This window comes from Mastigoproctus giganteus, chromosome 1 (genome assembly GCF_048544385.1).
Source record: "Mastigoproctus giganteus isolate SK-2022 chromosome 1, ASM4854438v1, whole genome shotgun sequence".
Taxonomy (NCBI): domain Eukaryota; kingdom Metazoa; phylum Arthropoda; class Arachnida; order Uropygi; family Thelyphonidae; genus Mastigoproctus; species Mastigoproctus giganteus.
Window position 1 is genome coordinate 221,826,780 of NC_143575.1, and position 15,263 is coordinate 221,842,042.

The 15,263-nt window shown below is 38.1% G+C and overlaps 1 protein-coding gene across 6 annotated transcripts in view; it reads left to right on the forward strand.

Moving 5' to 3' along the window:
- Bre1 (E3 ubiquitin-protein ligase Bre1) overlaps nt 1–15,263 on the forward strand; it is a 415,493-nt gene that overhangs the window by 202,105 nt on the left and 198,125 nt on the right. For all 6 annotated transcript variants that reach the window (XM_090376128.1, XM_090376101.1, XM_090376124.1 and 3 more), the window contains one exon: nt 3,812–3,947. In XM_090376128.1, coding sequence (XP_090232254.1) covers nt 3,812–3,947 — 136 coding nt within the window. The remainder of the gene's footprint in view (nt 1–3,811; nt 3,948–15,263) is intronic.

Genomic DNA, 15,263 nt, shown 5'->3' on the forward strand with positions numbered 1-15,263 from the left:
TCACTTCAGCCAAGGATAAAGCTGACTCGTTAGCATACCATTTTTCTTCCAACTCATGTATTAAGGATCTTAGTAAAATGCCTCCCAGCATGCTCCATTCAATGCCTCCTGTGGTCTTCCATCAAAAGGATGTCAGAAGGATTTTGACCAATCTTGATGCTAAGAAATCTCTAGGTCCCGATGGTATTTCTCCACTTGTTCTCAAAACTTGTGCTCCTGAACCTACTCCTGTTGCCGCCTTTTTTCACTTTTTATTCCAAAGGTGTTTTTCCTTCTGCTTGGAAATTTGCTCATATCCAGCCAGTTTCAAAAAAAGGGTGACAAATCCTTCCCATCCAATTATTGTGGCATTGCAATTACTTCTACTCTTTATAAAGTAATGGAAAAACTAATTAACTACCAACTCTTAAACTATCTAGAAACCTTCCATCTGATCAACGATTGCGGGCATGGATTCTGTCAATGTTGATCCACTAGTGATATTCTGGCTTATGTTACCCATCTATCAACAATTTAAATGGAAAAGTTTGGTGAAACTCAAGCAGTTGCTCTTGACATTTCAAAGGCTTTTGGTAGTGTTTAACATAAAGGTTTTCTAAACAAGCTTCCATCTTATGGTTTGCCGTCTGTTTTTTGTAATTGATTATCAAATTTTCTCTCTGACCGCTCACTGAGGGTGATGGCAGATAGCTCTCTAATGCTAATGTCCCCCAAGGTTAAGTTCTTTTCCTCTTGTATATTAGACCTGCTTCCATTGACTGGAAATGCTATCTATAGTTTTTCTAATGATAGCAAATTGCATTCCACTTTTCAGTTTGAGAAGCCTCTCCCTGCTCAATCAGCTTCAACTTCTCAAATATCCGCTATCAATTCCTTAAATGCCGATCTCCAGGTAATTCTCCAGTGGGGCAAAGACAACTTAGTTGATTTTAATCCTTCTAAAACTCAGTCCTGTCTTATGACTCACAAAAATGATTCCTCTGCTCCCATGCTTATCTTTGGTGACACTTCAATTTCTAGACAAAATTATATATCTATTTTGAGGATTATCCTAACTTCTAATCTATCTTGGCACAAGCACATTACAAATATTGCTTCCTCTGCATCGAAAAAACTAGGTTTTCTCTTTCACTCTCGGTGGTACTTTTCTTCCAAACAGCTGTTCACTCTGTACAAATCTCAAATCTGCCCTACCAATAAATATTGTTCCCACATCTGGGGCATTTCCCCCAAAATGTCCCTCAGGCTTCTATATTCCATTCAGAAGAGGGCAGTTAAATTAATTACTGACTCATCTCTAACAGAGTCTCTTCACTTTCTGTCTCATAGATGTACTGTTTCTGCTGCATGCCTTTTCTACAAAGACTTCCATGGGCACTGTCCTTCTGAATTGGCTTCTATAATTCCTGCTCTCTCTTTCAAAACAGTCCATTTATTGTTCAACTTCAAACTAACAGAACCAACTTTTCATTTTCCTTGTTTATTCATTCAACTGCCGTTTTCTGGAACAGCATTCCTTCATACGTATTTCCTGAAAATTAGTGTACTGTACAGAAGTTCAAGTGTAATGTCAACAAATATCTTCTTTCATCTTCTCAACCTCCAACGCATGCACGGTACTATAGGTTCTAATACCTCTCGTTTGGGGGTTTCATAAAAAAAAAAAAAAATTAAAAAAAAGTGAACTTTCAGAAGTGTGACCTACAGTATGTCTTTGCATGTTGTTTTAACATGGTAGTGTGACACCACATTATACTCTTTGAGTATGTCCTTGGCTTGCTGAAAATTACTCTAGGTGTTTGATTGGTCATAGATCTGAAGTTCTGGTTTCTAGATCTGTATGCTCATTTGGCATTAATCCTCTTGGCATCCTGGTGTATCCTACATCAAAAGAAATGTGGCATGCTATTAAATGAAAAAGTGATATATTGTACAATATAATAAAAATAAAATTAATCATTTCATATTCCAATGCCTCCGCAGCCAGGTGGGCAGGAGCAGCAGTGCGTAGCACATGCTTCTTGATTAGCCCGAGGTTCAAGCTCATCCAAAGGGCATCCAAATACTACCAAATACGGAGGATGCAGAAAGGTCAGGGAATGACAACCACATATTCCCAGAGCAATATGGCCTTAGTTGCTAATGCTCCTAAAAACCAAATAACAAACAATCATTTCATATTCCAAAATATACCACACTCACTGATGAATTGGCAACAGAAGGTTTGCAAAATCACTTCTCTGAAGCCAGGGTCTTTAAGTCTTGTTATTTCATTAATACTCTTGAAATAACACTCACAAACAAAAAATCTTTGAGTTCTTTTTTTTTTTTATCTCCACTCTCCTCCATGGAAAAATGCAAATGGATGATGCTAATGCGCCATAAAACTCAAAAACAAACAAACAAAGAAGCAAATGGATGAAGGTTGATGTTGCAGTTGTTTTACTACTGTCTCTGAGTTCTTCATCTGTGTTAATCTTGTTTGTGAATAGTATTAGATTGTCTCATGACCTTCTAACAACGTGCAGTATTTTAATTATAACCACACCAACTGCTTTAATTCTCAAAAAGGCCAGCAATCTGAATTTTATATTACTGTTTGTTCACTTCAGAGTAGTTGTAGCACATAATAACTTTTGTGGCTGAAATTTCACTTGCACAGCCCTTTCAGCTTACACAACCAACTCTGACCTGCTGCTTGAATGAACAGCCAACCTAAGAATAAAATTTGCCAGTTCTTAGTTTGCCGAATTTGTCCCTTTTTCTAAAAGTATCAGGGAAAAAACCAGATGGTTCTGGAATATGGATATTGGGAGCTTGGGTATACTCTGTTTCCTTTCCACAGATCCTCCTTTTGTAGTATTTTGTTGACTTTTCTAACAAGGGCATCTAAATATCAGAACCTTTTGAATTACCAGATCGTACAAATTCAGTCTGTACAAATTCTTACTGGCATCACTTTCTATTCAATTAGTATTAAGAATTGCACTATACCCCTCAGACATTTGTGCTATCACCAAATTATTCCTCTCAAGATCATCAGTCAGACACAACTCTATTCACAACCACTACACATTACTAACGTATCCTTACAAGTCTAGTTCAGCACATGACTCTTATCCATTCCATTATACTCAGAGTCATTTGTCTAAAACGTCCTTAAGTTCTTATGATAAAAATTTATGAAACATAACATGTTATAACCCCCATTTATAATTAGTTAAAATACTGTTTATAATTTCACAGATTCACAGAATGTTATGAATTCTTATTTCTCAATTATAAATGAATGCACCTCAAGATGAGAATGCCACAAAAAATTCCCACTAGTTTAGGATGGAAATATAATTTATCTAACTTTTAAACTATTTTTTTTTAAAAATAAACAACTTTTTGTTAAAAACAGTAAAAACTGCCATTTGAAGGAATACTGCCCAAGAAATACCTTAGTGAAAACAGTTCATATATGTTATGCTAAAATTAATCCAAATTTAAGACAAAGAGATGAAACTCCATTAAAATTAACTCATATCATTTCATCAAAGGGGCTTGAAAAATTAAACATTTGCTCCACTAAAAGCATACTCAAACAGGAGTTATTTTAAATTTACAGTGCTATTGATCAGGCAAAAAAAAGAATGAAAAATGTTTCTGTTGTAAACTTCCCAGGATCAGATAGCCTGCACAAAATGATTAATAATATAAAATTGTGCACACATGTTTGGCAGATTAAGAAATTTTGTTTCAAAATAGTTGCCAAAAGTTTTTGTATAGTAAACTGCTGTGTTGCAAATTAATTATATATATATAGAGTGAAGAATTATCGATGCAGAAGAAGCTGAGGACAGAAGTAATTCAACTAGAAGATGCTTTAACCCAAGTTCGGAAGGAGTATGAAATGTTAAGGATAGAATTTGAGCAGAACTTGGCAGCTAGTGAACAGACAGGTATAAGTTATGTTTTTTACATTTCTATTTGTATATCTATAATATACTGGTGTACAAAACTTAAGGACCAACACTATTTCTAAAAATTACAACCACGAAATCAAACAAAACAGCCTGTGGTGATTTGCATAACTGTGGCCATTCAGTAGAAAGCCGGCGCACATGCAAAGATTTGAATTGTGATGAAAGGGCTCGTGTAAACAGATAAAAGCAGCAGTTTCATACAGTGCTACAGACAACGAAATGGCCAGCAGACAACATCTGGATGACTTTACCCAGGTTCGAATAATTGGGAAGGTTGAAGTGTGGCTGCAGATTTCGGTTATCGCCCATAACATCATCTCATGTGCGTGGTCAGCCTTCAGAACGACACGTAGACAGGTACAGCTGTTCGTAGGACCAGTGGTGGTTGTCCACGAAAAACAGCGCCCAATGATGACTGCTATATACTCCTACAGGCCAAGAGGGACCGACACCAGAGAGCGGGATCCAATACAAACCAGCTGCACAGGACATCACTGTTTACTGTGGCTAGGTGACTCCACAAAGGTGGACTGTTTGCTCGAAGGCCAGTACGCCATGTCCCTTTAACACCTGCCCATCAGAGACACTGTTTACAGTGGTGCATCGAACACAAGGATTGGACAGCAGCGCAATGGGGTAAGATACTCTTTACTGATGAGAGTAGATTCAGTCTCAGCAGCAATTCTGGATGTCAGCTAATCTGGCGAGAGGTTGGCACATGGTATCACCCCGCAAACATCACTGAAAGGGATTGATATGGCGGTCAAGGTGTTCTCCTCTGGGGAAGCGTTATCTTGGATGGACGTACACAACTCCAGATACTGGGGGGCGGTACTGTAACTGGTGCACGCTGCTGTACTGAGGTAATCCTTCCCCGTGTGCATCTGTTCCGAGGCGCCATTGGCCTTGAGTTTGTGTTTATGGATGATAACGCCACACCCCATCACATTGCAGCTGTTTATATGCTTTTGGAAAGTGGGGACGTTTGTATGGATTGACCTGCCCGTTTCCCCCCAATCTAAATCCCATCGAACACATATGGGACACTCTGGGGAGACACCTATCGGCACATCCACACCCACCAGAAAATGTTCACCAGCTGAAGATGGCACTGACAGAAGAATGGGTGGTGTTACCGCCACCACTAATGTCAATGCAAAGCCAGCATTGACATTAGTGGTGGCCATATCTCCTACTGAGGACCACCTCTTCCCTTTGTTCCATCTTTGGCAGTGATGCATCTGTATCATGGCAGCCAGTGTTGTGTTGCCATTTTTGGATCAAGTCCCTCTGTACCGTTTTGTTTCCGCTGTTGTTTCAGTGTTGTTTCCTTCATCATTTCTGTACCTCACGAGGTTCCTTTGGTATGATTTTCCCATATCCAGGCCACTCCTATGAGAAGCTACAGGTGAAAACCTGACTGGTCCTTAAGTTTTGCACACCAGTGTATATGTGCACTATATTACCAAAAGTAAACAAACACCTGCGTGTTTCAAAGAATCTTATTTATACAGTATTTATAATGTGTCAGCCTACCTTTGGACTCTTCAGTGGAGTCTGAATTTTTGATAACAACAGCAAGGCAATATTTAGTCCATTCCTTCTTCAATACTGGAGTCAATTCAGCTATTGATTGTGGCCGTGTTGGCCCAACTTGAAACTGGTATTCCATTTAATTCATAAGGTGTTCAGTGGAATTAAGATCAGGCTCCGAGCAGGGGAGGTCAATGAAGCTTTGCAGCGTGACAGTGCATTGTCATGCTAAAACAACAAAAGCAATATATCAGCAGTGTGCCCCCCCCCATATACTGCTTCCACACTGCAGAAGGAGCAGAATTTTCCAGAATGTCAATGTTCCAGTAACAGTAACTAATGGTCTAAACTTAAACCATGAGAAACAATCAAAAGTGATGACAGAAAGTCTGGTAGACCCTGTACAGTATTTATCAGAAAGTATTAAAATATGAAACAAGAGGTTAAAGTACAATCGCAAAGACTGAGTGACCCATGGCGCCAATATCACAATGCATTACAGCATAGACTTTAAGCATTTCGCTATTTTTATATTTAGCATAGTGGGGTTAAGCGATGGTTAACAGAGACTGGCGGTAAATAGGGTGACAGACAATCGAAGTTCTACTGTAATGTGATTTGTCACTCTATAATATATCTTTTCAATATTCTGAGGACCAGATACATTGTGTTGTGTCCCAGGTAAACCATGTTCTGCATTGTGCACCATGGTTTGTGTTGCTGCTGCCATTCTTGTTTTTGTTGGATGGACGTACTTTTTTGTTGATCTGCAATTCCAATGTATCATCCTTGCACTGATATCAACTCCTGTCGCTTCCCTTAAGTCCTAATTGACAGTATTCAGTGAGGACTCACAGCATCTATACCATTCTCCTGATTGGTCTTTTTTGCCAGTTCTGTGGTCTTCAATAAAATTTCTATTTGATGATTACATCAGCCATTGATCTAGAGCAGTAGTGTCCAACCTTTTCCCTTACCTGGGCCGTATTCAAAGTTAGATTTGTTTCGCAGGCCGGACAGAATGATTCGAGAATAAATTGTGTCACATTTTCTATATCTTGTTACTCGTAAAAGGAAGTTTCTATTTTAATGTTACCGTTTTTTCTTTTCAAGCTATATATAAAAAAATGCAAATTCCCAGCAGTTTTATGTGAAACATATATGTCAGTGATTTATTTTTTAGATTTTATTAAAATTATAAAAATATGACTTACTTTTGTTTGTTTTTTTTTTTTAATACTTTGCTTTTGTTTCTGTTTGAAATACTTCACTTTTGTTTTAAAAAAATACTTTACATTTGCTTTTAAATGCTCATTTTAGAAAATTTACAACCTGAAAAGGAACACTGCTTTTCAATATTAAGGTGAATAAATAAATATAATGATAAACCTAAAATTGAAATATTCGAAAATTTTATTAAGTACAATACACAATAACATTTACTGGACAAAACTTAACATTTAATGAGATTGAGGCGGGATATTTTTAAATAAGTGTTCAGAATTTGGTTGCAAATTTGTGACGCCAATCTCAATGCATAATGAAGATTATGTCCTGATGGTATTTTTCGATGGAGTTCCAGATCCTGATGGTATTTCTCCACTTGTTCTCAAAACCTATGCTCCTGAACTTACTCCTGTTCTGTGAAACCTTAATTCACTTTCTTATTCCAAAAGATGTTTTTCCTTCTTGGAAATTTGCTCATATCCAGCCAGTTTCTAAAAAGGGTGAAAATCCCTCCCATCCAATTAAAGTAATGGAGAAATCACTTAACCGTCAACTCTTAAACTATCTAGAAACCTTCCATCTGATCAACGATCGCCAGTATGGATTCTGTCAGTGTCGATCCACAGGTGATATTCTGGCGTATGTTACCAATTATGAACAAATTCAATGGAAAAGTTTGGTGAAACACAAGTTGCTCTTGACATCTCAAAGCCTTTTGATCGTGTTTGGCATAAAGATCTTCTAAACAAGCTTACATCTTATAGTTTGCCAACTGTTTTTTGTAATTGGTTATCCAGTTTTCTCTCTGATCGCTCACTGAGGGTGATGGTAGATGGCTCTCTGTCTTCTAACTTCTCCACTAATGCTGGTGTCCCCCAAGGTTCAGTTCTTTCCCCCACTCTTTTCCTCTTTTATATTAATGACCTTTCATTGATCGGAAATCCTTTCCATAGTTTTGCTGATGATAGCACATTGCATTCCACTTTCCAGTTTGAGAAGCCTTGCCCTGCTCAATCAACTCTTCAACTTCTCGAATATCCGCAATCAATTCCTTAAATGGCAATCTCCAGTGGCGCAAAGACAACTTAGTTGATTTCAATCCTAAAATTCAGTCCTGTCTTATATCTTGCAAAAAGGATTCTTCTGCTCCTATGCTTATCTTTGGTGACACTCCGATTTCTAGGCAAGATGATATCTCTCTTTTGGGATTTACCCTGACTTCTAATCCCTATTGGCACAAGCACATTACAAATATTGCTTCCTCTGCATCTAAAAAAACTTGATTTTCTCTTTCGCCCTTGGCATTACTTTTCTTCCAAACAGCTGTTCACTCTGTACAAATCTGCCCTATCATGGAATATTGTTCCCACAACTGGGGCAGTGCCACAGATTAGCATTAGCATAATGCTAATGCTAATCTGGGGGCAGGCTTCTAGATTCCATTCAGAAAAGGGCAGTTAGGTTAATTAATGACTTATCTCTAACAGAGTCTCTCCACTCTCTGTCTCATAGACGTACTGTATCTGCTGCATGCCTTTTCTGTAGATACTTCCATGGGCACTGTTCTGAATTTGCTTCTATAATTCCCACTCTGTCTTTCAAAACAGTCCAAATACGTGCCGCCATCAACCAACATCCATTTACTGTCCAACTTCAAACACACAGAACCAACTTTTCATGTTCCTCATTTATTCATTCAACTGCCGTTTTCTGGAACAACCTTCATTCATAAGTATTTCCTGAAAATTACAGTGTATTGTACAGAAGTTCAAGTCTAATGTTAACAAATATCTTCTTTCGTCTTCTCAAACTCCAGCCCATGTACGGTACTTATAGGTTCTAATACCTTGTGTTTGGGGTTTTCATAAAAATAAAATAAAATAAAAAATTCTCATCTGTTATTCTGTTTCTTTTTCAATATTTATTTGATTTTATGAGTGAAAAAATCTGCTTGCAAACATACGTTGATCCGAAAAAATTAGCCACTTTCATGGCATTTTCTTTTATTAGTGGAAAATCTTCAGATGGGAAAGCCTTGTAGAACTGAAATAGTTTATTTTTACCATCTAAATACTTATTTTTGAATCATTTTTTGGCTTGAAGACCAATAATTTCAAGTTGCAATCTGGGATTGTAGTTTTCAGCCATAGAAGTAAATGGGTTTCAAACAAAGGCTTATGTTTTTTCATGGGATTTTATATCAGAAAATCGACTTTCAAACTTGTCAAAAAGTAATTGTAATAATGAAAGGCAACGATTCTTTGGAAATGTCTTTCTCAACTGGGATTTAAATAATAACAACTTATTCTGAAACGATTTGATGTCACCAAACAAATCGGACCAATTTTCCTCTCCCTGTAGTTTTAAATTAAGAGCATTTAAATGGCTAGAAATGTATGTATGAATTGCAAGATCAAACAGCCACTCCATATTTGATAGTTATTTTATTGGTTTCCCTTTTTCTCTGTTGAAACATTCAGTGATGTTTCAACAGCCACATTAAGGCCATGTGATCTTGTAAAATTTACAGTTTAAATAACCACATTCATAACGTGTTAGGAGATTCAATACTTTCCCATAAAGAGCTTCTTGATGCACAGTGCAGTGAATTCCAATTGAAGTTTCAAATCCAATATCTATCATTTTCTTGGTTATTCTACCTGTAAGCCCAATGTTTTTACCAATCATGTTTTTTGCACCACCAGTTGTGACTCCTACCAGTTTTTAATGTTTAATTCTAACTTTTCGATAGATTGGCAAAAATTTTCAAAAAGATTTTTACCTGTGGCTGTTCCGTGCATACTCTCTAGATCAGCTCAATCTTCAACTTGTACAAAATTATCATTAATTCCATGTATGAAGATGAAGGAGTTGGACTGTGTCATTTTCATCAGTATTGTCATCCAGTACCACACTAAAATATTTCACTTGTTTTGTGTTTTCCAATAGTTGTTTGAACAAATTCTTTCCAATATCTTCTGCTCTTCACATATTTGTTTGTCGAGACAACTAGTATCATTATTTGTTTCTCCGGACAAATTTCTTCCACAACTTTTAACAAACAACACTTAACAAATTCACTGAACAGTTTACTTTCAAAAGCGATCAAATGTGCAACTTGATAACTGGCATATACAGTAGATAAATTTCTTGACTGATACGTTTTCGGTATGTTTTGTTTTCTTAATTTGTTTTGTAACTTTGAACATTTTTCTTTTCACGCACTCCTTTATGTTGATCATAAGATTTATGATTGGAATCAGTTTCATTTTAAATATTCTTTAAAAACTCACACAGTCTCCTGACACACCAAACATACTACATTTTCATGGTAATCAATGAAGAAATAGTCTTCAGTCTACCTTGGATCAAAAACACGACACTCGATCGATTTTCCCCTTTTGGAACATTTTTAAGAATGATTTTTTTTTTTTAATTGAATACAAATTAATAATTAATTCAATGCAATGAACAAACTATATCGAAATACACAACTGTATTTAGCATACATATGACTGTACACGCAGTTGTGATCAATGCTGTTTTAGTTGACTTTCCGCGCAGGCCGAATCTGGCCCAAGGGCCACAGATTGGACACCACTGATCTAGGTGTTGCAGTTTTGCTGCGATGGCATGAAGAGATTGATTGCTATTATAGTGTACTATGCTGACTGCCCCATTGAAAGTCACAAAGGCTTGCTCCATCTACTGCATTGGTCTGCTTGCTTCTAGTACAGTTGAATGCATTTGGCTTTATATTTCTTGCTAGCAAATGGATTGCAGGTGTTATTCATTTTTCTTAAATCCAGGGGTGTCACTTTGGCAATATAGTGCATATTTCTTACAAATTAGACAGATTTTGAAGCAGTTATGTGGTTTTATTTAAAATTTGACTTAATGACAATTAAATATTAAAATTTAGATATTTAACAATATATTAGAATGAATAAAAACTTCAGATGAATTAAAAAATTAATTTAGTTTATTGAATTCTGAAGAAAGGATTTGTAACCTTAACATCTAGCGTGTGTTGTGTTAATTTCACTGAATTAATTGTTTAGTTCGCAATGTGAATATTTTTGGGATTCTATCATCATTCCAAAAAATGCACACTAAATCTGAGTTCATCCTCATTTGATTGAAACTCAGGTAATATTCTACATTCCACAGCTTTCGAACTGCCCACCACAAGAGTTCTCTCTCTCATGCACACAAATTTCCCCTTTCACCTGCCATGTCTGTGCCCATTCAAAACACACCCATGGTTGGCTTCTCTAGAAAGGACATTTAGATCTTTGTCAAAGCACTGATGTCCCACCATATTAATCAAGAGGAGGGCGCTGTGGTTGCAGAGGTGAACAGTCGCATCTGCACGATGCTCCACTTGATGTAGACAACGGACTGTGATCATAGGATGACTTGGCTGTATTGTGTATTTTGTTCAAGCACTTGACATGGATCTCTTGATTCTTAAGATAACCATAGATGAAGAGAAGTAATTTATTTGAGGTAAGAGTTTTTTGTTCTTGATAGTTCATACATGTTTTTGAGAGTATTTCTGCATTGTGCGATCACTATAGCACTGTCAGAACCCTTGACTTGCATATGCCTCAAGGGCCCAAAATTCTTAACTATATTAGACAGAAAACTAGTTATATCAAGGTTATTGTTAATAGGGAACTTAGATCTAGTAATAGATTTAAGATATTTTTAGTTTTTAAGAGTTTCCTTTGTTCAAGACGATTTTCCCGCCAAAACCAGGAAATCCCATTACTTGGGTTATAACAGGTCTAATTTTGAACAGACACGTCAAATTATTTCTCCCAACGGAAGAAACGATATGTGGGCAGAATGACTAAAAAAGGACTTAAATATGGGCGAAAAAATGCAGAAACCAGGAGACAACCCTGACTTAAATATAGAGAATATCCCAGACTCAGATATCAGAGTTTTAAGGAAAGGAACCCCCCCCACCACACACACACACACAATAATGAGGAAATAAATAACAAAGACACTGAAGCATGTCCCTCAGGCCCCCTTGGTATGAAAAGGGCAAAAAAAGGATAAATCAAATAGAAAATAGAGTACAAAGAAAAAGATAGAAATGAACATACAGAGAACAAAACAGAAGAGGAAATAAGGTTTGAAACTATTAATCAGATTCAAGACCCAATCAAACAAATTAAAGAGTTAAAACTTTACTTAGAAGACTTCCTTCACAAGCAAACAAATAGAATAACGTCTGCAACAAGACTACAGATAGTCAACTGCTGGACAGTCTTGGAACAGAGAGTCATAGAGTTGAAAACAGTTTTCAACTCTATGACTCTCTGCTCCAAGAATGTCCAGCAGTTGACTATGACTCTCTGCTTCTGTCACAGTTTCCAAAGTGGAAACTGTGACAGAAGAAAAAATTAATTATAAAGAGATCAACACATTAAGTTATGCCCAAGTAGCAAGGGTAAATAAAACAGTGGCTACATAGCCAAAAGAGGTTAACAAGACAAAGCAAACACCCAGAAATAGAGAGACAAACATTGTCATACTAAAAGCAATGCCTTACTCAGCCCACAAATCTAGTGAGACTGTCAAAGAAAAGTGATGACACAACTAAAGCCCTACTTAAAGGACATAAAAATAAACAGTATGAGAAAAGTGAAAGAAAATGGGGTACTACTGGAAGTAGCAAATAAAGAGGATTTAAAAAAGGTGGAAGCAATACCTGAAGTCACAAAACTTGGGCTTAAAACAGAAAAGCCAAAAGGAAAAAATCCTCATCTTAATTTTTGATGTACCAGAGGCAATATTAGAAAAAGACCTAATGATGGATATACAGAGTGATTCACTACCAGTGCAACACACTTGCAGGAGGTGTAGGGGCACAAAGACGAATCGGAATCACATAGCATTGCAGGGTCCGAAATGCCTTTGTCATGTGGCAGAGGACGTTGAATGGGAGGTCGCGTGAACAGCGATCCTGCTGGAAGTCAGCATTTGCGAACCGTTTCTGTTGAAGAAACCAAGTAGCAAAAGTCCTCCGGAGTGGATAATCCGCAGGCTCCAATGATTGGACGCGTTGCAGATGGTATGAACTCATTTGGTTTGTTGACAGTATCCTCCATACAGTGGATTGAGAAATACCCAATCATTGGCCTATCACTCGAGTACTCATACTCGGATTGCCTTCTGCAAGACGTAGGACATTGTCCTCATTGTCTGGCGTCCTTGTCGTTCGCTCTCGATTCATGGTACCTCTCGTGAAACAACCAATCCCACGTAACCTTCTGTGCACACTTGCGAAAATCGTATGATGAGGAGCACGCCTGTGCGGGAAACGTTCCTGGTACAAGCACAGAGCGACGCGCCCGTTACAGTCCGCAGCTCCATACGCGAGATGCATGTCGGCCAGTTCAACGTTTGAATACTCGTCCATCCTACTGCCTCAGGAACCGGTTCGCAAATGCTGACTTCCAGCAGGATCGCTGTTCACGCGACCTCCCGTTCAGCGTCCTCTGCCGCATGACAAAGGCATTTCGGACCCTGCAATGCTATGTGATTCCGATTCGTCTTTGTGCCCCCTACACCTCCTGCAAGTTTGTCACACTGGTAGTGAATCACCCTGTATATATTATAAAAACTTCAGTAGTGTAATTGACAATAGATGAATTTGCTGCTGAATTCCTTCGAAAAATAGGAACCAAAAGCAAAATAAATGGATTATTTAACATAATAGCGGAAATTACACCTATAATATGGAAGGCTGGACCAGCCAATAGATTCGGGGAACATTTTCCCATACAAAAATGTTTTAAATGTCATAAGTATGGTCATACTGCCAGGGATTGTAGTCAAAAATAACCTGTCTGTGGTCACTGGACATGATTACAAAAGTTGCAAAAATAAGTCTCAGCAGCCAAAATGTGCTACCTACAAGGCAGCACGGCTGACTGACTATACACACAGCATCAGGGATGACAAATGCCCCTGCTATAAAAAAAAATGGTAACACTTATACAATCATGGGCCACATTGAAAATATAAACTTGACTAGGGCTCTAAATCTTGTCCAATTGAATGCTCCAAGAGCAAGAGCTGTTGTAGATCAGATCAAGCTCAAATTAGAAGAAAATAACATAGACATCTTGGTACTCCAAGAACCATGTATGCATATGAGTAAGGTTCAAGGATACCCAAGAAACTACAAAATTGTAGAATACACCTCTGGTGTCACCTCTGCTCCCCACCAGCAGCGTGTGCTCATATTACTAGAGCTGTGGGACAGTTCTATGTTATCTCACTTTATTCCAGACCTGGTGAAGATATAAATCCTATAATAGAATATTTACAAGCAGTCACAGACCAACACCTACAGTAAATATCATAGTGTGTACTGATGTCTGCCGTTTAGCCTTATGGCATAGCCTTACGTCTACATAAGGCTAACCGGAAGACAGAGCAGGCACACACAATGGCCATGTATTGTCAGATTTTATAGCCACCTCACCCTTTCAAGTGATAAATCAACCTAATAACTTACGAACTTTTAGCAGTACCATGTGGGAGAGTGACATTGATATCACTGTTGCCACCAATTCAATAGCCTATAAAATTACAGACTGGTGTGTCCAGCCAGCCTGGACCACATCAGATCATAGAGCCTTCAAACTAAACAGGCAATTACAAATAACCCAACACTCCTTGTTGGATATCAAAAGGTATAACCTTAAAAAGGCAAACTGGTAGATTTTCGCAGAACATACAGCAGCTGAGTTGCAAAAAATAGGAAAACGAATGGTCTAGATCAGACAGCTGTAGCTCAGACAAACAAGCACTGACTATGATAAACATTTTAACAAAAACAGCAAACCTGTGTATGCCACAGAAAAAGCCGAGGAAGCAGGCAGTCCCTTGGTGGTGCCTAAACTGACTATACTCAGGAGAAGGGTGCACCAGACGGAGAAATTTTCAGAGCCAGACCATCTTGACTGCAAAATGAGGTGGCTGCACTGAGAGATTCTTATAGAACTCGCAGGAATCAGTACACAGTCCTCATAAGAGACAAGGTCAAGGTGTGTTTGTTTTAATTGCGGTCTCCAGGGTTTCCCCTATATACTGCTGTAGCATCTGAAAAGGCAAAATGCCAAGGCCGACAAGTGCGTGTAAGTACGTGTGGTGTTGTGTTGAGTGTCGGCAGCTGGCGACTTCGCAGCCAGGGGCAGGGGACACCTGGTCCCCTGCCCCCTGACTCCCAACCTTGCCCACGAGGAGGCACGCCAGGGAGAACTTCATTGCCACAGACACTTACTGGGGCTATCAGGCAAGCCTGGGAGCCCCAGGGTGTTTGGGGAAAGGAAGTGGTGAGAAGTATGGGGATTGGATTGGAAGGAAAGGGAAGGGAAAGTTGGATAGAAGATAAGGAGAAGAAGAAAGACATCCCCTGAAATAGAAGAGAAAAGTTTACAATAGTAAAAAGAAATAGTGTATAGTGAACTATATTCTATTACATTTAAACTCTAATCTAAAGATACT